The following is a 25,638-nucleotide window of genomic DNA, read 5'->3' on the forward strand; positions in this document are numbered from 1 at the left end:
GCCAGAGCTACAGAGAAACCCAAAGGAAAATAGGGGTTTCAAGACAGGGTTTCTTTGTGTAGCCCTTGCTGTCCTGGAACTCACTCTGTAGACAAGGCTGACCTTGAGCTCACAGAGAGCTCACATCTGCCTCTGCCTCCCAAGTGCTGGTATTAAAGACATGCTCCACCACCGATCGGTGACTTATTTTTAATCATGTGTATATGTATGTGTGTGCCACGTGTGTGGGTGTACACAGAGGAGGTGGGTGCCCTGGAGCTAGAGTTACAGGCAGTTGAGGGCAGTCTTGACATAGACTGGGAATTGAACTCTGGTCCTTCTGGGAGAGTAATACACGTTCTTGACTGCTGAGCCATCTCTCCAACCTGATGTTTTGTTTTAAACAAAGATTTAAGCACAGGATAGGCCCTTGGGGAAGAAATATGATACAACAAGGGCCTAAGTGAGGGATTCTCTTTCCTTCAACAACATATACAAAGCCAATTTGGCAGAAGAAAAGGAACACACACAGCACTGGGTTCTTTCTAAGGGCTTCTCCAAGGGGCACGAGAGAACAGTAAGCCCAAGAGAGGCGAGCATCTGGCCGGGAACTTGGATAATGCTGCTGTGTTCTGTGAGGAAGCCCTCACCTTCTGCAGGAAGAGCTGGGGTTTGCTGTCCAGGATTGCCTTGGAATCTACTGGATCACATATTCAGACCTCAAGCTGTGGTTTAAACATTAAGCCTGGAGCTTATCATCTTCATTTTCAAGAAATGTGGAGATCTTTTGACTAAACATTTATCCTTCCACGAGCTTACCAGAGGGAAATGAAGTGTGCATAAAACTATTAGCTGGTAGGATGACTCGACAGAGTGCTGTCTACTATAGGGAGAAAGTAGAAACACTGGAGGGAAACCATTGGGAATTTGATAAATAAACGGTGCAACGATCTTAAAACAGAATTTTCAACAGTCATTAAAAATATCACAGTACATTTATTGACGGGAAAAGAAGTGTGGGTCATGTTGATATGTGATCAAAGTAGAGAGCAAAATAGCATACAGTAATATGGACTCCATTTTTGTAAAAATATATATGTATATGTAGCAAATAAAAGACCCGTAGTTGGCAGTTCAGTGGTGTTTATTATTTTGTGTCTCACTCACTGTTTTTTATCAACTATGAGTCATGTCATTAACGTTTGCCCTTTTTTTGGAGACAGGGACTCCCATTTCGTGCAGGCTGGTTTTGAACTTGCAATGTAGCTGAGAATGCTCTTGAACGTCCAATCCTCTCGCTTCTACCTCTCAAGTGCTGGAATGTGCATGGGTCATCATTTGCTTTGGTAACAAGAGACCAGTCCGTTACAATCCTTTCCTTTGGCTGAAAATGCTCTTTATGAAGCAGGACTGATCTCTAAGTAGATGAGGAAGCCACAGTATTCTGGTGTCCTGAAGATGGCAGGGGCTCCCACAGTCAGGTCCCACGCTGGAGTCTCGGAAGAAGAGTGCCTGCGTCTTGGGCTCTGCTCCAGTGTTTCCGGGTCCAGCCAGATCAGCCCAGATCAGGCATCCTACTCCTGCTGAGTGACCAGCCTCATCATCTTCAGAGCCATGTCCCCTTGGTCAGAAGGAACCTACAATCAAGAAGCATTTCATTAGTGTTCCTGATGGAACCGCTGGGTCAGGGGCAAGGGGGACTGGCACGCTCCATTCAAAGCAAGATCTAGAAAGATCCGTGACAGCTGCCTGTAAAGAAAGGGCTTTTTTGTTGGCCCCGAGTTCTTCTGGGTTCCTGGGTTCCTTTGGGGCCTGAAGACATCGGCATTTAGGGAAGTCTTCTCTTCCACTAGGGAGTGATCTGTTGCTTTCTCCCTCCCCTCTTTCCCTGCGTGCTCCCCCTTTTCTTAACTCCTTCCTCTCTTTTTTAGCAGTGCTGGGAATTAAACCTAGGGCCTCATGCAGGCTAGGCCAAGTGCTTTACCACCAAATCACACAACCCCAGTCCTTCCTTATGAAGGCTGTGTTTATAGTATCGGGACCCAGCCTATTTATTTATTTATTGTTTTTTTATCGAGACAGGGTCTCTCTGTGTAGCCTTGGCTGTCCTGGACTTGCTTTGTAGACCAGGCTGGCCTCAAACTCACAGGGATCCGCCTGCCTCTGCCTCCCTCAGTGCTGGGAACACGGGCGTGCTCCACCATGCCCAGCTATACCCAGCCAGTTTAAAAAAGAAGGAAGCAGAAAGAAGGGCTAAGGATGTGGCTCAGCTGGTAGCGCCTTTGCCTGGCACTCATAAAGTCCTGCATTCCATCCCCAGTACCATTTACAACAGGATGTGAGGGCACATGCCTGTAAGACCAGCAGTGGAAGCAGGAGGACCACAAACTCAAGACCAGCCTTGGCTATGGAAAGTCGGAAACCAGCTTAAAAAAAAAAAAAAAAAAAGAAAAAAAAAAAGGACATCAATTAAAAACTTTGGGGGGGGGTTGCTGGGTATGCTAGTGCACGCCTTTAATCCTAGCACTTGGGAGGCAGAAGCAGGCTGATCTCTGTGAGTTCGAGGCCAGCCTGATCTACAAAGAGAGTTCCACATCAGGCAAGACTACACAGAGAAACCCTGTCTCATAAAACAAAAACCAAAACAAAAAAATTTTGGGGTGGGGGTGGGGTTGGAGAGATGGCTCACTGGGTAAGAACAGTGGATGCTCTTCCAGAGGACTCGGGTTCAATTCCTAGCATCTACAAGGCGGGCTTACAACTGTCTGTAACTCCAGTTCCGGGGCATCTTACACATGCAGGCAAAACACTGATGCACATAAAATAAAAATAAATAACTTAAAAAAAAATCTCCTTTCTAATTAAAAAGCCAGATGTGGAGGTGTGCATGCCGAACCTCAGCACCCCTATGACAAGGTGAACAGCAGAGACAGCAGAGTCGCCCAGAAACTCGTGGGCCTGCACAGCTGGTATAAGACCCTGCCTCTGAAAGTCATTCTCTGACGTCCCCCCATACTCTGTGGCATGTGTGTCCCCACCCACTCACACACGCACATTAGCAAATAAAATAAATAACGGAGAAGGAGGGAAGCTGTTAAACATTTGAAAGTGTTTTTAGGGGGGGGCAGGAATCTCCTTGTCCAGGCTGGGGATGGAGAAGAGAGAAGGGAGAGATGCAGTCTAATTAGAGAGCCTATGACCAACAGGAACGCACCCCCGCTGGGCAGGCAGCCCGAGGCTTCCACTGTTTCTTTTCTCTAAGATTTTTTAGAATTAATCTTTAATCTTTGAAGAAATTTGACCCCTTGGGAAAGGAGCTGCTGAGAGCTGGAAACTGTGCCTTGCCTGTATGTGTATTTCTTCAGCAATAGAACATGAGCTGAGGACTCACTGGGAGAAATATATACACGAAAACTCTTCCTTACACCATTAAAAGAGGTAAGGAGGGGGAGATGTGGAGTAGGGGTCTCTAGGTCTGATATCCCCACCCTCCGATCCTGTCTGATCCCCAGTCATGGACTCGCCTAGCCAAGCCACGGGGTGGGGCTTACTAAAATGACTTCTAGCCAGCGGAAGGGGATGACTTCAGAGGCTTCCAAGGATGACTTTAGCTTGTGTGCACTGTTCTGTTCTGTGTGTGACACACCAACAAGACACGAGCCTGAATTCCACGCTGGAGTGGGCAGTGTGTCACTTTAGGGCTTTCGAAAGGCTTTGCCCAGGTCAGCAGTGAAGTGTCCACATTCACAGATCTATAACTAAAGCCACCTCAACCCTAGCCCCCTCCACTTCATGTGTCTGTTCTTCAAAAGGCAGGTATTTCTCCCCCTTCTTGAGACTCGCCCACACCAGGCTGGCTGAAAATTTACTCTGTAGCTTTGGACCCACTGTGGTGCCTGTAATCACAGCATGGAGGCATGAGAGCCAGGAGGTCAAGATCATCCTCACCGCATAGTACATTTCAGACTAGCCTGAGCTAAGCCAGGCTTTGTGTCAACAAACAAAACAGAAAAAACAATACATTTGAGTTGTTGACTTGAGTTTAGTGAAAAATTGTCAAATGATGCTGGGGAGACAGCCCATCATTAAAATGCTTGCCCTGTTAGTACGAAGATCCAAGTTCGATCCCCAGAACCGTCATAAAAAGGCTAAGGATGCCAGGCACGGTGAGGCACACCTCTAATCCTCACACTCAGGAGGCAGAAGCAGGAGGAGCTTTGGGAGACCAGCCTTGTCTACAGAGTGAGACACCCAGGGCTACACATAGAAACCCTGTTTTGTTTTTTTGAGACAGGGTTTTTCTGTGTAGCCCTGGCTGTCCTGGACTCACTTTGTAGACTAGGCTGGCCTCGAACTTACAGAGATCCACCTGCCTCTGCCCCCCTGAGCACTGGGATCAAAGGTGTGCGTCACCACCACCCCATGAGAAACCCTGTCTTTAAAAAAAAAGAAAATGCTGGGTGTGGTAGCATGTGCCTTGAATCCTGGCACTGGGAAGCAAAGGCAGGAGGACCCCTGAGGCTTGCTGTGCAGCCAGCCTTTTCTAACGGTGAGTTCTAGGGCCAGTGAGAGACCATGTCTCAAAGGAGGTTTACAGCATTCCTAAGGATAATGTTACAGCTTAGCCTCTGGTCTCTGCATTCAGGTACTTGTATATACACACATGTACCCGTCAGAACATGTGCGCTTGTGTAGACACGTGTGTGCACACACACACATTAAAAACTTTCATAATTTCCAATAACTTTTCAAATGACTCTAATTCTTTTTTTTTTATTTTGTTTTGGTTTGGTTTTTCAAGACAGGGTTTCTCTGCATAGCCTCCGCTGTCTGTCCTGGACTCACTTTGTAGACCAGGCTGGCCTCCAACTCGCAGTGATCCCCCTGCCCCTGCCACCACATCCAGCTGACCATTATTCTTCCTACTACTTTCTATTACTTATTTCTATGAGGCGGCATTCTCAGCGGTGACCATTATGAAATCGAAGCGGCAGGCTGACTAGATGCCGCGTCAGGGAAAAGCCACCGCTGCCAGGCCTGACAAGCTGCGTCTGCTCCCCCAGACCCACGAGGCTGAAGGAGACAAGTGAGTTGTCCTTTCACCTCCACACCCCCGATGCTCTGCAAAAATAAATCTAACAATACTTTAAAGTCAAGAGAGCAAGGCTAGAGGTAGCACAGTGGTTAAGAGCCCTTGCTGCCCTTTCAGAGGACCGGAGCTCAGTTTCAGGCTCCTTGTTGGGTGGCTCACCTGTTGGGTGAACCCTTTTTTGGTTTCCATGGGCATCCACACGCATGTGGTTTCTATTCACATAGACAAAAACATTTGAAAATAAGGGGCTCCGGGGTTAAGAGCATTGGCTACTCTTCTAGAGGACCCAGGTTCAATTCCCAGCACCCACAGAGCAGCTCACACTGTTTGTAACTGCAGTTCCAGGGGATCTGACACCCTCAGACAGACATACATGAAGGCAAAACACTAATACATAAATCATTAAAAATAAGAAAAAGTAAACAAATAAAATAAATCATTTTTAAAAAGAAAAATAAAATGAACATTACAAAACTAAAACAGAGTTAATGCTGAAAAATGCTGAAGATCCTCTTTGTCCTGAACTATCAAATATTCAGGCAAAATGTTTTTTGTTTGTTTGTTTTTATGGCTTTTTTTTTTTTTTTTTTTTGAGACAGGATTTCTCTGTGTAGCCCTGGCTGGCCTCGAACTCACAGATCTGCCTGCCTCTGCCTCCCTGAGTCCTGGGATCAAATGTGTGTGGCACCATGTGTATACAGGTATACACATCTCACTATTATAAAATTTTACTTTGGTCTCTAATAAACAGTAAAATTAAATATATACCAAAGAACTGTCTTTCAATAAATTTATGATTCATTATTAGCAAATGTGTGATTTGTGATTCTGTCTATATCCCTGGGCTCCACTGCAGCTCCAAGAAGTCAGGGACCAGCCCCACACTCACCTACCCCGTGCTCCAGGCACCTGTGTGATAGGATTTATGGGTAGTGCTTAGGAGACGTCTGGGTGTTTGGTTAATGAAGTTTTGGGGTCCTTCTGCCTTTTGCCATTCCCATTTCCGACATCAGCATGGGTGTCTGTTGTGGGGATTGGGGACCTCTGTTATCTCTCTCAGCTCAAAGAAAGCTACGTAATCAACACATAACCTAAGAAGAAAATAGTACATTCCCTCCATGGGCACGGAATCGGTCCTTCTTTGTACCCAGTGCTTCTTCTAAACATATCCCTGCCCAGATACATTCTCCACCTTCATGCCATGCATGCTGTGACTTCACAAAGCAGCCAGCATTTCTGCTTTGTTTTGAGATCGGTTCTTATGTAGTCCAGGCTGGCCTGGAATTTACTGTCACCAAAGCCGGACTTGATTCCCCATAGTCCTGGCTGTCTGGCTGTCTCCTGAGTGTACTGGGATTATAGGAGGGTGTTGCTGGGCTCTATTCAGCTCTGATCTTTACACAGTCATGGGAAAGCAATTCTCCCTTCTTCCCCCAGGACAAACCGCTAAGAGCAATGCATCCTATGAATTCATTTAAAACAAAGAATGAAGGCGGGAGAGTCTAGCATACGGCTCCCGGGGGGATTTAAACTTGAAAATGAGTTCATGTCCAGCCTCACAGGAGTACTAACAGAGGCTGAGAGGCCCTTAGCTGAAGCACATGACACTCGAGTGTTTGAGATTTTCCCCCCAGATTTTGAAACACTTGCAAATACACAAGAAATCTTGATTGAGGCGGGGCCCAAGAGGGCTGTCACTCATCCTCATGGGACGAAGGTAATTTTATTCTGTGTTTTTAAGCACACAGTGTCTGGACTATGTCAGATGACAGGAGACCTTGGCAATAATCTTTTTCCTTGCAAAAGTCACGTTGATGTTAAAAAATAGTTTTGGATTTTAGATTTTTGGATCAGCAGTGCTCAACCTGTAGTAGAATTAATTTAATTAAAAAATTCAAAACTGGACTAGGGCCGGGGTTTTCAACCATCCTAATGCTGGGACTCTTTAATACAGTCGGGGTAATCCCAACCATAAAGTTATTTTGTTGTTACTTCTTAACTAGTTTTGCTGTTATGAATCATAATGTAAGTATCTAACATGCAGGATATCTGACATTCATTCCCAAAGGGTTCTCAACCCTCAGGTTGAGAGCTGCTGGGCTAGGGACAAAAGTCAGTTGGTACAGCGCCTGCCTTGAAACCTTGAGGACCTGAGTTCGGATCCCTAGCACCCATGAAGAGCCAGTCACACAGTACACACCTGCAATTTCAGCACTGGGCAAGCAGAGACAGGCAGACCCCAAGCTCACTGTCCAAATTCAGTGAGGCTCTGTCATAAGAAATAGCAATAGGGGCTGGAGAAATGGCTCAGTGGTTAAGAGCAGTGACTGCTCTTCAAGAGGACCTGGGTTCGATTCCCAGTACCCACATGGCAGCTCACAACTGTCTGTCATTACAAGATCTGACACCCTCACACAGATATAGGTGCAGGCAAAATACCAATGCACATAAAAGTGAAAATAAATAAATTATAAAAAATTAAAAAAAAAAAAAAAGAAATAGCAATAATAATAAGGTCGATGGAGATGGTTCAGCAATTAAGAGACCTAGCTGGTCTTCCAGAGGACCCAAGTTCAATTCCCAGCGATTACATGGCAGCTCACAACTGTCTGTAACTCCAGTTCCAGAGGATCTGACATCATCACACAGACATAGATACAGACACATACGATGATGCACATTAAATAAATAAATAAATAAATAAATAAATAAATAAATAAATAAATGTTTAAAATAAAGAAAAATGGAGCTAGGTGTGGTGACATGTGCCTTCCATCCCAGCAGAGGGAGCCAGGAGGATCTTTGTGAGTTCAAGATCGGCCTCGTCTACAGCCTACCTTGTGTAACCATAGGCTGACCCTGCTTTCAAACAAACAAATAGGGTGGAGAAGTCATCAAGAAAGACAACACCCTTATCAACTCTGGCCTCCATGTAAGAATGCAAGACACACACACAAACTACAAATACTACCAAGCCCGAAGTTCTTCTCTGAAGGCCAGTCCAGGCAGTGGACATACCCATGATACATTTCGGATTCCCACAGAACACCATCCTTTAAGTCTACAACAAAAGGAACATCACTCACCATATGACCCGCCTTCAGGATCCAGTAGAAGGCCAGGTTCTCATAGGACTTGACAAACGCAGCTGTCTCCGAAGACTTAGGATTGGTGTACAGGGGCTTCCATTTCAGGTCATTGAATTTGGACAGGTGGGGCCACTTGAGCTTCCGCAGCCAGGCCTCCTGACCTAATAAGGGGGCCAAGAAACAGCATCAGCACTAACAGTTTGTTGGTGTCAGGGACAGAGGGAAAACAATCTAGTTCTTATGACTTACTGCTTCCCAGCTGTAATGTGCATTAAAATCCCTGGAGTCTTGTTTCAGGCACCAACCCCCTTTCTAAAAGCTTACCACAGCTGTGAGGCTGGCTTGTCATCTGTTTGTTTTTAAACTTTTAAATGTCACCATCTTTTTTTTTTTTTTTTTTTTTTAAGAGACTGTCTTGCTAAACTGGAAGTGTTCCAGGTTGGTCTTGAACTTGCTCCCTTGCTCATTTAGGCCTTGTGATCGTAGTCATACTGTCTCAGCTTCAGTAGCCACAATCACAGGTGTGGCCCACTAGGCACAGCGTTACCCGTGTGTTCTAAGAACACACATCTACTGCCATCAGACAGAGCTTTAAGGCAGGGCTATCTCTACTGCCTGAGACTCTACAGAGACCAGTTCTCCTTCAGCCTTGGAGTAGAGTTGTTAGGGGTTAGTGTTTAACATCTGTAACACCACAGAAAATAAAGCTATCCCTCAATAAAGTAGTGTATATGGCCAAGAGCCAGGAAGACTTCGGCAGGAAGAGGGGATGGCGGTTATTTTCTTTAATCATACCCAGGCGCCCCAGAATTGGAAAGACCCAGATTTTTCTCATGTGTCATACTTCAAGAGGCAAAGTCAGGGGTGGATGGGTGTAGCAGGAAATGGTATTCCTCCCAACATTAATGCCGCCAACCCCAAGGCTAATGTATCCAAGGCCATTTTCTTCTAGTTTGACCCATGACCGCTTCCAGAGTTGGGTCCTACCCATGGTGTCCACAATGAGATCCAGCTGTCCGTTATACACAGTCACGTTGACCCCAGCTTCCAGCAGCTCATCCACGATGCTGACTGCAGGTTTCATGAAGTCCCCCTCCATGCTTAAGAAGACGGAAGATGATTGGGCTGCAAAAGGAGGAGAAAGAGCTAGCAGGTTGGAACGTGCCAGACTAAAAAGTATCTCTCAACCCAAGCATCCTAAGCCCCGGTCCCTAAATGTCCCTACATAGCAAAGATGCTCCACAGAGGGACCAACTGGCCAGCAATAGCTGGGAGGAAAGGGTACAAAATTAGTGCACATTGTCCCTCTGCTTAGGAGCTTGAGATGAGGGGACGTGCCACAGGCCACGTCCCAGGAGGAGCTGAAATCCGCAGAAGGAAACAGGCGGATGCCCAGCAAGCCTTTAGCTGGTCCACTTGGGAATACATTGTGCTTTGGGCCGGAGTTAGTTTGGTGCCAAGTAGTTCCATGTTCCTAGTTCTGAACCTGGACAGAGAGCTATCTTACCACAAACCAACCCGACTTTAGCTACTCCAAAACAGGCCTTCAGGAAAGGCAAATGGCTACCAAGTACCAGGCAAGAGAGCAGACAGCACAGATTCCTGCGAATGCCCGACCACCTGCCCCATCATCATGGCAAATGACAACTATGTTTATCCCTTTATCTGACAGGCACTAGGCTGGGAAATATTACAGATGCAATTTCCACCTCTTCATTACTGTAGGAAATAAGGAGCCTGGGCACACTTGAAGTAGGTGAGGCTCAGAGAGGCTGAGGAACACAGCCAGGTGAAGCTAGCTAACGCTGATCTAAGACTTGAATTTGGGACTGAGCAACCAACTGAAACTCAGAGTCAAGGACAGCCTGCCCCTTTTACTTATTCGGATTTTCTTTTGACATAAGGTCTCACTCTAGCCCAGGCCGACCTAGAACTCACTGTGATACTCCTACCTCAGCATCCCAAGTGCTGGGTTCACACACGTAACTGCTACACCTGGCAATTTTATTTAAAGACAGGTAGCCCATGTTATGTAGCTATGCAGCCAGTATAGCCCCTGACCTCTCAATCCTCCTGCCTCAGCCTGTTGAACACTGGAACTACAAGTGTCTGTCACTATTCCCAGCCCCTGCAGTGTCTAACGCCATAGCCTGGCTTTTTATTTGATTCAAAGACATGAGGATACTAAATCACGAATGAGCCCCCAGTGATGCAGACCCCTAACAAAGTCAGGACAAAAGTCAAAACATAGCTCTCAGTGGCAACGAGGGGGTGACCTGAGAAAGGGCCTCCTGACCTTGTAATCTTGGGGTATCTTGGATACAAAGCAAAGAAATGCCACTCTGCTCGTTCAGAGGCCCCCATGGCACTAAGTAGGAATGTTACCTAAGGTTTCTATGTGGACTTGATCTCTAAAGACTCAAGTATTTCCTTCCACACTGTGACCTCCAGAGCGGAACACAGACAAGGCAGACGGTATCTAGCACCAGCATGTTTGAGAGACCAGCACAGGGACTGGCCAAAACCTGCCCACGCGCATGGACTGTCTGATACCCTTCAAGGGAACTTTGGCTAAAAACAAAATCTCACTTGTGGCCATACATGGAGCATTTTATCCTCACTTTAAAAATCCTGTTTATGTGCTGATGGGTGGGTAGGGAGACAGACACATGCCATGGTTGCGCACATAGAGGCCAGAGGGAAACTTCTGGGAGTCCCAGAGACTGACGTCAGGTCATCATGATGAATGGCAAGTGCCTCTAAGCACCGAGCCATCTCCCCAACCATCTATTTTTTTTTTTTTTACGGACAGTGTTTTGCCAAATTGCCTGGGCTGGCCTCAAACTTGTGATGCTCCTTAGGTCAGCCTCCTGAGTACTCGAATTTCCCGTCACGTGTACTACCATACCCCACTGTGTTATTATTATTTTTTCACTGTGTAATAGTCCACACACCCATAACAGGCTTCAACAGTAATAGACTCGTAACCGATCACATGCCGTTTCTCCTCCCGCCCATTTCTCTGCCGGCTCCTTATCCTGAATCACTTTTGCCACGTCACGGACTGATCCTACCTCTGCTGCGGAAGTAAAATTACAAGTAAAATTAAGTTACTTACAACAGACTGTCACCACCAAGGAAACCCATCTACGAATGAAAGGCTCTGACTCTGCACATGCCCCGCCCCCCACAGACTGCATGTGATCAGAGCGCTGAGGTACCTCCCCAGGAGCAATCCTCCGGGATAATTTTGAGCTTCTTTCTGATGGGGCCGTTCATGAGTTGACTTAAGGCGTCTCCTTGTAGGTGTCTCACGTGACGCTGACAAAGACGAACTAAAAGCAAACTGGTATAGAGTGAATCAAAGGGCTGAGATCAGGACCCCAAGAGACATCTTTTCCAAGCTGCAGGGGGAGATGGCACAGCGAAGGGGGCCTCTCTCCTGGAAAAGAAGAAGTGTCACTTTGGTCCACATAGAGGAGAAAGGAGGCCAGAGGCAGGTTGAAAGTGGATCTGTTAGTATTCATAACTGCATTCTGTGCACTTGAGAGCCACTAGGATCACCCTGGACAGACTAGGAAAGTCGATGAGAAGAGGAACTGAGGGGAGTTCAGCAGGCTTTATGTGCTTTTTCCTTACTGAGGGAGGGTTTCAGGCATTTTGCAATCAAGGCCAAGCTAGGCCAATCAAGAGACCACTATGGTCAGCCCTTCAGGGACCTGACAGTTCAGTGAGCAGAACCTGCTTCCTGTGGTGCAGTTCAATGGCAGAGCGGGTGCTCAGCATGCACCTAACCCTCCCTCATCAAAGGGCATTGGTTCCCATTGCTTCCTGGCTCTTTGGCTAAGATCAAGTATTTAAGTATGGTCAGTAACAAAAAACCAGATACAAGGCCAGTGATGGTGGTGGAGGTGGCCTTTAATCCCAGCACTAGGGAGTCAGAGGCAGGCAGATCTCTGTGAGTTTGAGGTCAGCCTGATTTACAGAACAAGTTCCAGGACAGCCAAAGTTACACAGAGAAACCCTATCTTGAAAAACCAAACCAAAAAAAAAAAAAAGATGAAAAAGCTACTGTATGATTCCATTTTTATAGAATGTTGAGAAAAGCCAAACCCCAGAGAGGCAGAAAGTGGCTTAGTGATTGCCTGGGGCTGGGGCTGGGGCTGGGAGTGGGAAGAAGTGACTGCCAAGCAGATGTCTGGGATCTTTTTGGGGCGATGAGAATATTCTAAAACTGGATTGTGGTGATGACTGCGCAACTCTGAGTATACTTAAAGCCACTGCAAGCTGCATTTGAACGAAGCAGATTTTCCGTTACACACACGGCATGTTAGTAACAGGGCGGGTCTTCCTGCATAGAGGCTGGGGTAGGGGTTAACAGCGTCAAGGTGGACTCACCTAAGGGGCTCCGGAGGAATTCAAGGCCTGATTCCATAGAGGTCGTGGGCGTGCCTTTCGTTAAGATGTTGTAGAAGTTTACCCCGTCCGTGTTCTGAAATAAAGAGCGCATTTGGATGGTTCCTCGTGTCCGCCGTCAGAGTTGCAAGGCAGAAAAGTGCTTGGCTTTTCGAGGATGAACTTAAGCTTATAAATGTACTGAACTAGTAGTAAGAAAGCCTCTCTGAAGGCTTAGACAGCAGCTGCGCCCTCCCACGTGCCTGTTCATGGCACCAATGGAACGCAAAGTGCCGATGTGTCAATGTCCAGGGAGCCGGGAGTGACAGAGCTTCCTCTTGGTCATCTTATTCTTTTCTGCCGTTTCAAGGAGGAATGCTACTCGACAAGGATCAAATTAGAAAACATATTGTCTTTGAAATACACGCTCCCCTGAGCAAGGCAGTCTCTCTCCTCTGGTGTTTTGAGGTGTTATCTCATGTGCAGTCAATATGTAGCTAAGGATAACCTGGAACCCTGATCCTCCTGCTTCTTCTAAGTGCTGGATTACAGATGTACGTACGCCACCATGCTAAGCCACTGGACCACGTGTTTTGTTTGTTTGTTGGGTTTTTGGTGTTGTTTTGTTCTTGAATAAGGGTCTCATGTACCCTAAGCTGACCTTAAACTTACTATGTAGCTGAAGTGACCCTGAACTTCTGATGCTCCTGACTCTACCTCCCAAGTGCTGGGATATTACATTCATGCACCACTATGCCAGGCCATCACACAGTCTTTCTGATAGAATCCAAACATTCAATCAGGGACAAGTAGGTCTTTCAAACCTAGGAAGCTTTGTGACCCTATAAAGGGCTGCTATGACATTGCTAAGACCCTGTGGGTTTACCATTCAGTGTGCAAGCAGTTCTAAATTTGTGGGAGGCCCAGGATCAGCCTGGGCTGATCACAACATCAACCATGTCCCATCTCCCAGGGAGAAAGCCACTTTCATGTTAGCCGTGAGCTCGCCCTTTACCTTTTCAATGACCATTTCTGCTTTCCCCCAGAGCTGAGTGGCCTCCTTGTAGAAGCCCTTGTCTATAGCACTGAGGACTTGCTCTGCAATGCTGGACACCTCTGCCAAGCCTTTGTCATCAAGGAGGGACTGGAAGATAAATGGAGGACAAAAAGCCCACTTGATTAGGGAGCATGGATCTGGTACCACTGCAGTAGGTGATGATCTCAAGATCAGAAGAGCACATGACATGCCAACACTTGGGGTTAAGCTCAGTTGGCAGCAACAATATCAACACACGCACGCATGCACGCGTGTGCGCGTGCACGTGCAAGATCTTTCAAAAGAAATCTCTAGGGCGTCAGTAAGGCCTGACTCTGGGCGTGCCTGTGAGAATTTGTCCAGAGAAGATTAACTGAGGTATGAAGGTAGAGAACCATCTACTTGGATCCTAGACTGAATATAAAGGGGAAAGGAATGCCTGATGAGCATTCTTCTTTCTGCTCCCTGATCCACCCAGATACAGGCCAAGTCTTCCCTGCCATGGCGGATCATACCCCCTCAAACTGTAAGCCAAAACAAATCCTGCTGCCCTTCAGTGGCTTAATAATGATAACCAAGCCTCTCTCCCTGGAGTCCAAAGGAGGTCAGAGCCCAGAGATGCCAGTGGGGCTGTTTTCCAGAGAGAGTACAGAGGGGAGGACCCACGTACTCACCATGCTGTACAGGTAAGGTCCCCAGGACAGCACTGAATCTAAAGAAAACCAAACACGTACAAATTAACAAAAGACCGCCCCAATTGCTTCCTGTTAAAGCACAAAGAGACAGGAGTAGGAAAAAGTGGCTAAATCCCCCAGAGGACCCTAGCATCCAAAGAGGAATGGATGACATCTCGGTAGTTGGAAGGTGGGATGAGGGCAGGTCCTTCCTGCCAACTCTAAGGTCCAGTGGCATGTTGACCTGATCTGACTGCCCGACAGTGTCCTGGGCGGAGATGCATCTGACACACCACACAGGCAGGGGGTGGGTGTGCGCTGCTGGAGGCTTGCCTCTGCGGCTGGCTAGCTTCCTGACAGCGACAAAGATCCCCCCACCCTCACACCGCCATTCTGCAAATCTGCCATTCTGCTCCTCCAAGTGTGAAGATGTTTGCTTCTGCCAACGTACTTTAGGAAGAAAGCTAACGTGGCTCTAACTCCTGTGGCTGTGGCTACCCTGTCAACGTGCTCATTTGTACTCTGCAAACACTGAAAAGCTAAGGGCACCAACGGGAGCAATCAGCTCCAAGAGACTTTAAAATGAGTACTACAGAGCTGGGCATGGTGGCACACACCTTTAATCCTGCACTTGGGAGGCAGAGGCAAGTGGATCAGCAGAGTGAGTTCTAGGACAGCCAAGGCTACACAGAGCAACCCTGTCTTGAAAAAAACAGAGAGCAAGAGAGAAAGAAAGAAATAATTACCTTCACGGAACACAGTGAGTAGCTGGGGCTGGTCTCCAGCTACTCCCCCCCCCCCCCAGGTAAGACACAAGCTATTGAAGCTTGCCAACAAAATATCAAGGACTTCCATGGACCAAGCACATTTGAGAACATCACTCTGCTGCTTAGAACCCTCCAACCAGGAGCCAGTTAGTCCCCAAAGCATATCAGGAGACATTTCTGGTTGTCACACTAACTGATCTTACTGGCATCCTGACCGAGGATGGGAATGCTCTGTCCCAAAACGGGGGTTAGGGAGATGGTTCGGCAGGTAAGAGTGCTTGTTGCACAAGCATGAGGATCTGAGTTCACATCCCCAAACCCACATGCAAGGCCAGGCTTGGTTGTGTCTATTTATGATCCCAGCACCGTGTGGGGCACAGACAGGAAGATTTCTGGGGCTTACTGGCTACCAGCCTACTTCCATGTTTAAGAAATAAGGGGGGTGGGGCTGGAGAGATGGCTCAGAGGCTGCTCTTCCAGAGGTCCTGAGTTCAATTCCCAGCAACCACATGGTGGCGCATAACCATCTATAATGAGATCTGGTGTCCTCTTCTGGCCTGCAACAGAACACTGTATATATAATAAAATAAATAAATCTAATAAAGAAAGGAAGGAAGGAAGAGAGAGAGAGAGAGAGAGAGAGAGAGAGAGAGAGAAATAAGGTGCGGGGCTCAGCAGTTAAGAGAACTTGCTGCTTTTCCAGAGGACTGAGTTTGATTGCCAGTACCCACATCAGGGGGTTCATAACGACCTGTAACTCCAGTCCAAGAGGATCTGATTCCTTCTTCTGGCCCGAGGGCACTGTATACACACGGTACACAGACATACATTTGGCAAACACCCATATACGTGAAATGAGAATAAATAAACTCTCAAAAGAATTTTTTTAAAGACACAAGGTAGAAAGCGATAGAGAAACATGTTTGGTCCTCTCCTGGCTTATGCATGCATGCATGCATGGGCACATGCACTGGTACACATGCATTAATACACTACATGCACACATCTGGCACATATCACCCCCCCAACCACACACACATACACACAGGACAAAAAAAAAAAAATTAAGTCTTTAATACACAGAACAGTTCCCAACAACAACAAACTACACTACTCCAAATGGCTGTGGCGTGGAGGTTGTGGAAACCTAGGAGCGTTAACCTGGCCAAGATGATCACTTCAGATGCTTGAGACCACACCCTGATTCTGTCCGAGATAGGCCATTCCCGTCTGTGCTCCAAAGGATTACAAAAGTACAGACCTCGGAGTTGCAAGGCCCAATGCCAACCTTGCCTCACCACTACCACCACAACGAGCCACGGAAGGAAAGTTCACTGCAGATGCTAGAGGGGACAAGCTGGTGACACAGAATCATCCTGTGCTGAGCCACCCAGAACTGGGTCTCCTCCATAGGAGGCCACTCATGCTGCCTGGGGACATATTTCATCATCCCTCTATCTTTGGATGCTCTCGGGGTGAGTGAATACTTTCTGTAATGGCTTCTCCAAGAACCCCAGAAACTTCTGCTGTCCTTCATCTGGATAGCACACCCCTGTGGAATGGCTGTTTCTCCCAAGCTTGGCATGGTCACCACCAAGGAGCAGAGTGGCTGTGTAGTAACCTATCAGAGACCTGGACCTGTAGCCAGGGCAACAAAATAAACAGAACTATGCAGCAGATAGCCAGGTCCATATTAGAGCACACAAGGGAGGAAAGGAGACCACAAGACCCTCACAAGACCCTTCCTTTAGATTCCAAGCCCACTACCTCCTGCCCTAACACAAACACACAGTCCTAGAAATACTAAAATATCTGAAGTTACTTTTGTCTACAAAAAAAAAAGGAAGGAAGGAAGGAAGGAAGGAAGGAAGGAAGGAAGGAAGGAAGGAAGGAAGGAAGGAAGGAAAGAAAGAAAGGAAAAAGAGAGAGATTTTTAAAAATCCCATACTTACCTATAGGTGAGATCCAGGAGTCACCCAAAGCAACTCCAGAAAAGTTGCACCTGATGGTCCCTTGTTGAATAGCCTGAAAGAAGAGGCAAGAAATGCTCTGACCAAAGGTGCCAAGGCCTCTATCCCTCCTCAGCAACAGAAGACCACATACATGACAGCAATGACTGCCCACCACCACTGGGAAATGGAGGAGGGGCTGCTGAGTTTCTCTCTCTTTCTGCTTTGTTTATGTGTCCTCAGGACGAGTATGAGATCTGTCCCCAGTTGTCTTTGAGGGGCTAGGGAAATCCATGTCCTGAAGCCTGGGAGCCTCGCCAGGCACTCAGGGGCTCCTTGGGATCAGGTACCACTGCCAAGCAATGGTCCCTGAGGCTGGGGCTCCCCAGGACATCCTTGAGGGTGGAGCCCATACACAGGACAGGAAGTTCATCCTTCTCTGCACCTGTCCTGAAACAGAAAGCTGGATGTAACCTAAATATCCACCAGGAAGGTGGGCCACATGAACTATCATACATGATAAAACTCAAGAGACGCAGCAGAAAGTTCATTATGAACCAAAGTGAATATATCCCTACAGCTTATTATTCAACACTCAAAAACCAAAATATACGGTGGGGTATCATATACGTATCATATACGTATAAATGTGGGGGGAAAAGAATACAGATGAATTAGGTTAACACAGTTATGTGTAGCTGGGAAAATAAAGAGACTAGGAGGCTGCCAAGGGGAGTAGGGCAAAGGCTAAAAAAGTAAGTATGTAAGTGAATGACACCCAAAACAAGGCAAGAAGCCTGGATCTGGGCTTGATGGTACAGGCTTATAACCCCAGCTAGTCAGGGGGCTGAGGCAGGGGGACTGGATGTTCAAAGCTTGCTTGGGCTACAGAGTGAACTCAAGGCTAGCCAGGACAACTCAGTGGGATACTGTGTCCAAACAGAAGAGAAAGGCAGGGTGGTATAATTGAGCAGTGGAGTGTGTGCCTAGCACACACTGGGGTGCTTAATCCTTAGTACTGGGAAGGGGAACAGGAGAACAGGGGGAAACTGAAGAGAAAGGAAGAGCAAAAGAGAAGTGAGGGGAGAAAGGAGAAAGAGAGGAACAAAGCCAGGGTTGGGGCTCAGGTGTAGCTCAGTAATAAAGCACCTGCTTAGCATACATGAGGCCATGAACTCGCTGACAGAAAGAAGGAAGGGGGAGGGGAGGATAGAGGAAGGGAGGGAGGGAAGGAGAGGGAAGGAATCAGAAAGCTGAAGCAGGCAGACAGCAAAAAGTTCAAGGCCAGGCCAGACTACATAGTATGTAGCAGGTAAGTAACAGGACAGCTAGGGCTACACAGCAGGACATTAGTTCTAAATAAATAAATGTCCTAGAAAAATGAAGAGCCCTTAGGGACATCAGAACCAGGTACCATTCTTCTGGGCTGGTTATTAGCTTGGACAAACCAGCTTAAAAGGCATGTTGGGACCATTTTAAAGAGTCTGAACACAGGGGTGAAACGTGCTGCAGGAAAGCGGGGGCCCACTGCCGGAGACAGGCCACATTGTGGCTGCATTTCAAGCCAGCATTTTATGTATGTGAGCAGAAAATACCACAAAGAACTCAGCTGTGGCAAGGGCTGCTACCTGGTGGACGAGGTTTTTTTCTGTCTTTGAGACAGGGTGCAGCCCGGGCTGGCTTCAAACTCACAACCTCCCTCCTCAGCCTCCTAGTGTTTGGACTATAGTTCACAGTTGTTATATACTATATATATTATGCTAATAAACTATATATAGTGGAGTATATATAGTATAGAACTGTCATATATACTATACTATACTATAGAATAGTCACATACTATACTATTCTATATGGTTATATACTATATATAGTAGTATATTATATATAGTATAGTATATAACTATACTAGCTAGTTTATAGTCTGACATTTTAAAAAAGATTTAGGGGCTGGAGAGGTGGCTCGGAGGTTAAGAACACTAGCTGCTCTTTCAGAGGACTCTCGTTCCATTCCCAGCACCCACATGGTAGCTTGTAACTGGCTACATCTCCAGTTCCAGGGGATCCAGTGCCCTCTTCTGGCCTCTGTAGGTACCAGTCATGCACATACATACATACACAAATACATGTCTATGGTACACAGATGTACATGCAGGCAAAACACTAATGCACATAAAAAATTAAAAATAAGGAATCTTTTAAAAACGTATTTATTTTTATTTTGCATGTATATGTGTTTGCCTGCCGGTATGTGTGTGCACGAGATGTCATGCCTGATGGCCTAATTTGATGCCCCGAACTCATAGTGAAAGGAGAGCATAAACCCCCTGAAAGCTGACCTCTGATCTCCACCCGTCACACACACCATGGCATGTGCATGCACACACACACTAATTTTTTTTTTTAAATAAATAAGGTCTGTTCCATATCAGACCTTCTGTATGAAAGTGACAACCCCTAACAGAGTAGCCCTCCTGTGTACCTTGTGAAGTTCTAGACTGATGCCAGCAGCCATCTTCCCTCCGTAGGATTCTGAGAAAATGTAGAATGGAACCGTCTAGCAAGAAAAGGAATTTACAAAGAATTAAAAGAAACCCCAATTGCTTTTCAGGTCACTCAAATTATCTTCAGATTTCTAAAGTGTACAGCGCCAGATAAAGCCACCCTGCTTTTGTCTTTGTCTCCATATCTGATTACTGATGTCTAGTCAGATGACGGAGTCAAAACCCACAACCTAGGGAGGCAAGAGGAAGTCTCTGAAAACCGGCTGCCACTGAACTCCTTTTGTTTGCTTGCTTTTTGAGACAGGGTCTCTCCATGTAGTCCCGGCTGTCCTATGGCACTGAACTCTTGAGGGGGCTTAGTATCCTGAAGAATCCCTTGTCCCTCTTGCTTGTCTTTCCCGCCTAAGCTGCAGAATTACCTGGAATTCTTTATGGCAATCAAAGAAGGATTTCAGGAGAACCATCATGTCAGAAGCCACCCTGTCCAGATCCTTTGCGTAGGCATCAGTCGTGTTCACGTAACTGAAGCCAGTGCCCACAGGATTGTCCACAAACAGGAGACTGGCCCACTTCAGCTGAGGCCGCCCAAAAGAAGCACACAATGCAATCAGTGGTGAGTCACCCATTATCTTCCTAGCAACTCGGCAAAACCACATCTATGATAACGTCAGGGTGGTGATTTTATCTTATGGCTTAAAAATGATTTTGGAGGGGGAGGGGGACTGGGAAAATGGCCCAGTTAGTAATATGCTTGCTAATGAGCAGGGGTCCTGAGTTCCATCCCCGGAACCCATGTAAGAAAAGTTGGATAAGCCTGGTGGTAGTGGTGCACACCTTTAATCCCAGGCAGAGGAAGGTAGATCTTGCATTCGAGGCCAGCCTGGTCTACAGAGTAAGATCCAGGATAGCCAGAGCTACACAGAGAAACCCTGTCCCCCCACCAAAAAAAAAGTTGGGCAGGGTATTGCACATTTGTAACCCCAGTGCTGAAGAGGTGGAAATATATACTCTGTAGCAGTGTGTATAGTGTAAATAAAAAGTGAGTTTTAGGCCAATTACAGAGTAAGAGACCTTGTCTCAAAACAACAAACCAAGGTGGACATGCGCACAAACACACACACACACACACACACACACACACACACACACACACACACACGCTACACAAAATAAATATAAAAGATTTTTTTTTCAGGGAACAATATAGACTGCAGTGAAGAAACGAGAGACAAGATGAACACATACATAGCAACACGGACTTTAAGCCATTACATCTCACACACAGAAGCACACTACAGTAACAGCGGAGGGAGCACCAGGCTGTATTCCTCTGAGCAGTAATTTGAAAGTATGAGCATACACATGGAATATGGATGGGCTATCACGGGCTAGGGACGTAGCTCAGTTCTTAGGATATTCACTTAGCATGCCCAGAGCCCCAGGTTCCATCCCCAGCACTGCATAAAGTGGCGGTGATGGACATGCCTATGATCCTAGCACCGAGAAAGAAGAGGATCAAAACTTCAAGGACATCCATGGCTATACACCTTTAATTGGGGGCTGGCTCAGGCTTCACGAAATGCTGTCTCAAAAAATTTTCAAAAGATTTATGGATCTTGCACATCACTTTTTTTCCAGATGAATAATTTCTACATTGGCCCATCTTCCCAGTAAAAATACTGCAAGAACAGACTCTCTTCTACTATGCTTTTCAAAGAAGCTGAGAATTCTAAATTGGGCATCTGGAAGGCATCTCAGAGATGAGCATCTGCCATGTTCTTCACTGATCAGCAGCAAGGTTAGAACTATTCCAGGCCAAGAGAAACCACTACAGGAGGATAAGATGGATTAACAGCAGATGAGAGGAAGACTAGAGGAGGCGGAGGACACTGGAGAACATTCTCAGTGCTTGGTGCTTCAGGGAGGGGACACAGGCAAAGTAGCCCAGGCTACAGGGAATTTCAGTTTTGTTTGTTTTGAGACTGGGCTTCACCTAGTCCAGGGTGGCCCTGAACTTGGTATACACGCCAGGTGAACTTCTCACCCTCCGGCCTCTATGTCCCGGAAACTGAGATTACAAGTGTTCACCCTCAAGCCTGGTTTACACAGCGCTGAGGTGTGAACCAGGGCTCTGTGCCTGCTGGGAGAGCACTGAATTCACTGAACTGCACCTAGTCTTGGCTACAAGTTTCTCACGGTAGGTGGAGAAAGATCACCACATTGGAAAAGGCAGAGACAATTCCAGGACACTCATTCTGAGACATGGGAGAAGCTGGGCTGGAGGAAGGTGTGGGAAGGCTGTGGGCAGCCGTCCAAGGTCTCAAGAAAGCCCACCAAGGTGGACTGCTAACTGTGTGACCCCACACTGCCCTGGGTGGAGCTACGGGGCCCAGCCTCTGAGAGGATGAAGGGCTGGTATGGTTGAGGCCTGTTCTCACTGTACCCAGGTGGTGTTTCGTGGCTTGAGTTGGGTGGTAAGAGGCCCAATTTCCTCAAAGTTTCCAAATCCAGTGCTGGAACCACCTGGACCACCCTGTGGAAAAGAGAGAAACAGATATTAACCAGAGAAAACAAGGCCAAGCACTGGTTGTTATAACAGACATACACAAACACACCCAGGAAAGCAGCTTAGGATCTTGCGACGGCTGCATTGTCCTTTACAAAAGGCACATTTTCAGTGCGGTGAGGAGGTACACATCTATAATCCCAGCACTTGAGGGGATGAGGCAGGGGATCAGCAGTTCAAGATCATCCTGAGCTACAAACAAAAATTTTAAAGCAATGACACGTTTGGGTTTTTTTGTTGTTGTTTTGTTTTTTTTAGCTCTATGTTTTCTGGAAGCATCTGCACCTACCGAACTCCTGCAGGAACCATACAAGTCTCTCTTTGAAAGGATGGAAATTACTCAAGGTCTTAGGTGAGCTGGGCAGTGATGGCGCTCTCTAATCCCAGCGTGTAGGGCAGGCAGATCCCTGAGTTCAGGCTAGCCTCATCTAAAAAAGTGAGTTCCAGGACAGCCAGGACTACACAAATAAACCCTGTCTTGAACCCCACACCCCAACACCCTGCCAAAAGGAGAGAGAGAGAGAGAGAGAAAGAAAGAAAGGAAGGAAGGAAGGAAGGAAGGGAGGAAGGAAGGAAGGAAGGAAGGAAAGAAAAGAAAAAAGGAAAAAAGAAAAGAAAAGGAAGGAAGAAGGAAGAGGTCCTAGGTGAACTTTCCTGCCTCTTGGTTCTCTGGACTTAAACATAGGCCTAACCTGGGGCTCACCGGTTTAAGCAGCATAAGAGACCTTCAAAATACATCTCTAAATCTCTTTCATTTCAAAGAGCATAAAGGGACAAAGAGTGATAGAAGAGGCTAGCCCTGGGCCTCTTAGCAAATGCAGGCTCCATTTGAATTAGAACTTGGGCTTTTGATTCTTTCTTATTCTTCAGTCCAAAGCTGGGAGACTCCTTTGGGGGCTCAGTGGATGTCCAGGTACCAAGGCTGGGGGCCACTCTGAATAAGTCTAGTCTCTGTGTACAGCATAGTCAACAGAGAAGTCTCAGGTCAGGGGGACATGTGACATCACGGGGTGTCTGAACTGATGATTGGTAACAGGGCCTCCAAACTGCAGAAGGTAAGCTCTGAATGCTCTGAAGGGCACAGAGGGGGAAGTGTGAGTAGAAGCAAATAGGCAACCTGGGGCAGGTAAGGTGGGCTTGATGGGATAAGGTCCCGTGGGAGATAGGTGATCTGGGAAAAGGAGGGAGCTTTTCTTTTCTAGATGGATCTAGGGGACTTAGATGAGCTGGGGCAGCTCATCATCAGCTGAGTCACCAGCTGAGTCAGGAAAAGGCCCGGGGTATACAGTCTCTCAGCACATGGAAAGACAAGTGCACAGTGAGAGGTTAAAGGGAAGAATAAGATGGCACAGTAGCCGGGCAGAGTGGCGCTCGCCTTTAATTCCGGCACTGGGGAGGCAGAGGCAGGTGGATCTCTGTTGAGTTTGAGGACAGCCTGGTCTACAAAGAGAGTCTAGGACAGCCAGGGAATGTTACACAGAGGAACCATGTCTTGAAAAACAACAAAACAAAATCTGGCACAGTGGAAGCCAGGGAAATCCGCCTAGGGAAATCTAAAGGAAAGAAACTGGGGTGTGGTGACACATGCCTGGCATCCCTACACTGCATGCAAAGGAAGGAGGATTACTGAGCTGAAGGTTAGCCTGGGCAAGACCCTGCCACTCCCAAAAGAGAAGAGACAGAGGAGGGGGAGGCAGGGCTAAGGGCGGGCAGGACAGAGCAACAGGCACTGTCTGCGAACTGTTTTGAACTGACACTAACCTCCTTGATAAAAATCAGAGCGCAACTTCTCTGTGATTATATGCACTGCATGTGTTAAGATTTCTTAATACGGTGGCAAAAAGTTCGCAAACCGGTTGGAGATATGTATCAACGTGCCCCTAATAGCACCAAGAGTCAGGGCACAACTGGAATGACCTACCAGAGGGAGGAAACCACATCTGCAGGATGAATCGTGTGGCCACTGGGAATCACAAACATCAGGAAGTAGGTGGCTCTCAAATAAACATGAAGTACATTAATGAAGAGTGCACCCTCAAAGGAAGATGGGTCCTTCCTTTCAACGAGACTTATGAGTATGGGCAGGATGGAAACCAAAGTTGGGGGACCACATTTGAGAATCTAGAGGCCTGGGCCACTGTGGGAGAATTTCCATTTTCCATTTCTGCTTCCTCTTCCTTCGCCCCCCTCTGACTGGAACTGACTGGAAGATTCCACTTTGTGTGTGTGTATATAGGTATATGTGCAGATGTGGAAGCCAGAGTTCACCGCTGCGTGTCTGTCTCATTTGCTCTCCATCTTTTTTTTAAGGCAGGGTCTCTCTCGGAACCTGGAGCTCATGAGTTCTGTTAGCCTAGCTGGCCAGTGAGCACCAGGAATCACATTGTCATCACCTCCAAAGCACCAGGGTTACAAACTGGTACCACTGCCGCAGCTGTTGTATGTATATGAATAATGGGTACCCAAATTCAAATCCTCATGCTTGCATAGCAAGCACTTTATAGACGGAGCCATATCTTAAGCTCCTGCTACCTGAACTGAATAATAATAATAATAATAATAATAATAATAATAATAATAATAATAACGGACCACAAAAATCTTCATCCAGAAACGCTGTAAACTAGTGGTATATATAAGCTGGCTGCAGTAGCGCACTCCTCTAATCGCAGCACTCAGGAGGCAGAGGCAGGTAAATCTCTGTGAGTTCAAGGCCAGCCTGGTCTACAAAGTCAGTCCAGGACAGCCACGGCTACACAGAGAAACCCTGTGTCGAAAAAACAAAACAAAACAAAAATACCCCAACCAACCAAACAAACAAAAAATACCAAGTGGTATAAACAGCTGAGGCTCAGGGCTTCATGGTTCCTCTGGAATATGATAAATGTGTCAGTGAATGAGCTGAAATGCTTAAATGGCTTGAAAAAATAGCTTACTATTCCACTCATGCTGGGACCTCAATTCTCAAAGAACGCCACCTCGCAAAGAAGTTACTGCACGAGTCCTTTCAAGGCTGCTAACTAGATCTTTTCATTTACATTCCCTATTTCCTCCTCAATCATCGTTTATCCTTCTTCCTTGGGCCTCTGGGGACATAGAGAAGAGCAGATGGGTGTCTGTCTTCAGCTACTAACCTTCAGACAGTGTCTCAGCTTGAGGGTCAGCCTAACCAACAGCCACGCCAGACACCTCCAGTGCCAGACAGATGCTAAGGGCTGACAGATCAAGGAAACTGTGGTCAAACAAAGCTTGCAACTTTGGTTTTTGTTTCATTTTGTGTTTTGCAGTGGCGGGGACTGAACGAAGGGCCTTGTGCAGGCTAGGCAAACCCTCTACCACAGGGCTAAATCCTGAGCAGATGAAATGCAGTGTTTTTCAAACTGGTTCCTGGAAATCCCCAGAGAGGGCAGTTTAGGTAGCAGGGGACAAAGAGGCAGCCACATACAAAGGACTCAGCAGCTGCCCCACCCTAGTCTTAAAACTTCTGCTTTCCTCCTTCCCCTACTCTAAGCCAAAAAGTTCTACAAATTAACCAAGAGTCTCAAAACCACTCAAATTCTCCAACTCATAAAAGTAAGGCCCAGAAA

At 46.8% G+C, this 25,638-nt stretch overlaps 1 protein-coding gene across 3 annotated transcripts in view; it reads right to left on the reverse strand.

The window, feature by feature from the left end:
- Window positions 1–955: 955 nt before the first annotated feature.
- Window positions 956–25,638, reverse strand: part of Scpep1 (serine carboxypeptidase 1) — a 28,414-nt gene continuing 3,731 nt past the window's right edge. For all 3 annotated transcript variants that reach the window (XM_055620019.1, XM_055620018.1, XM_055620017.1), the window contains exons 3-13: window positions 21,929–22,018; window positions 19,905–20,060; window positions 19,464–19,538; window positions 16,985–17,057; window positions 14,266–14,303; window positions 13,571–13,699; window positions 12,559–12,652; window positions 11,382–11,495; window positions 9,148–9,285; window positions 8,158–8,321; window positions 956–1,616 (exon numbers count right to left, since the gene is read on the reverse strand). In XM_055620019.1, coding sequence (XP_055475994.1) covers window positions 1,554–1,616; window positions 8,158–8,321; window positions 9,148–9,285; window positions 11,382–11,495; window positions 12,559–12,652; window positions 13,571–13,699; window positions 14,266–14,303; window positions 16,985–17,057; window positions 19,464–19,538; window positions 19,905–20,060; window positions 21,929–22,018 — 1,134 coding nt within the window. In that variant the 3' untranslated portion in view covers window positions 956–1,553. The remainder of the gene's footprint in view (window positions 1,617–8,157; window positions 8,322–9,147; window positions 9,286–11,381; window positions 11,496–12,558; window positions 12,653–13,570; window positions 13,700–14,265; window positions 14,304–16,984; window positions 17,058–19,463; window positions 19,539–19,904; window positions 20,061–21,928; window positions 22,019–25,638) is intronic.

This window comes from Psammomys obesus, unplaced genomic scaffold, assembly GCF_907164565.1.
Source record: "Psammomys obesus unplaced genomic scaffold, mPsaObe1.curated_primary_1811, whole genome shotgun sequence".
Taxonomy (NCBI): Eukaryota; Metazoa; Chordata; class Mammalia; order Rodentia; family Muridae; genus Psammomys; species Psammomys obesus.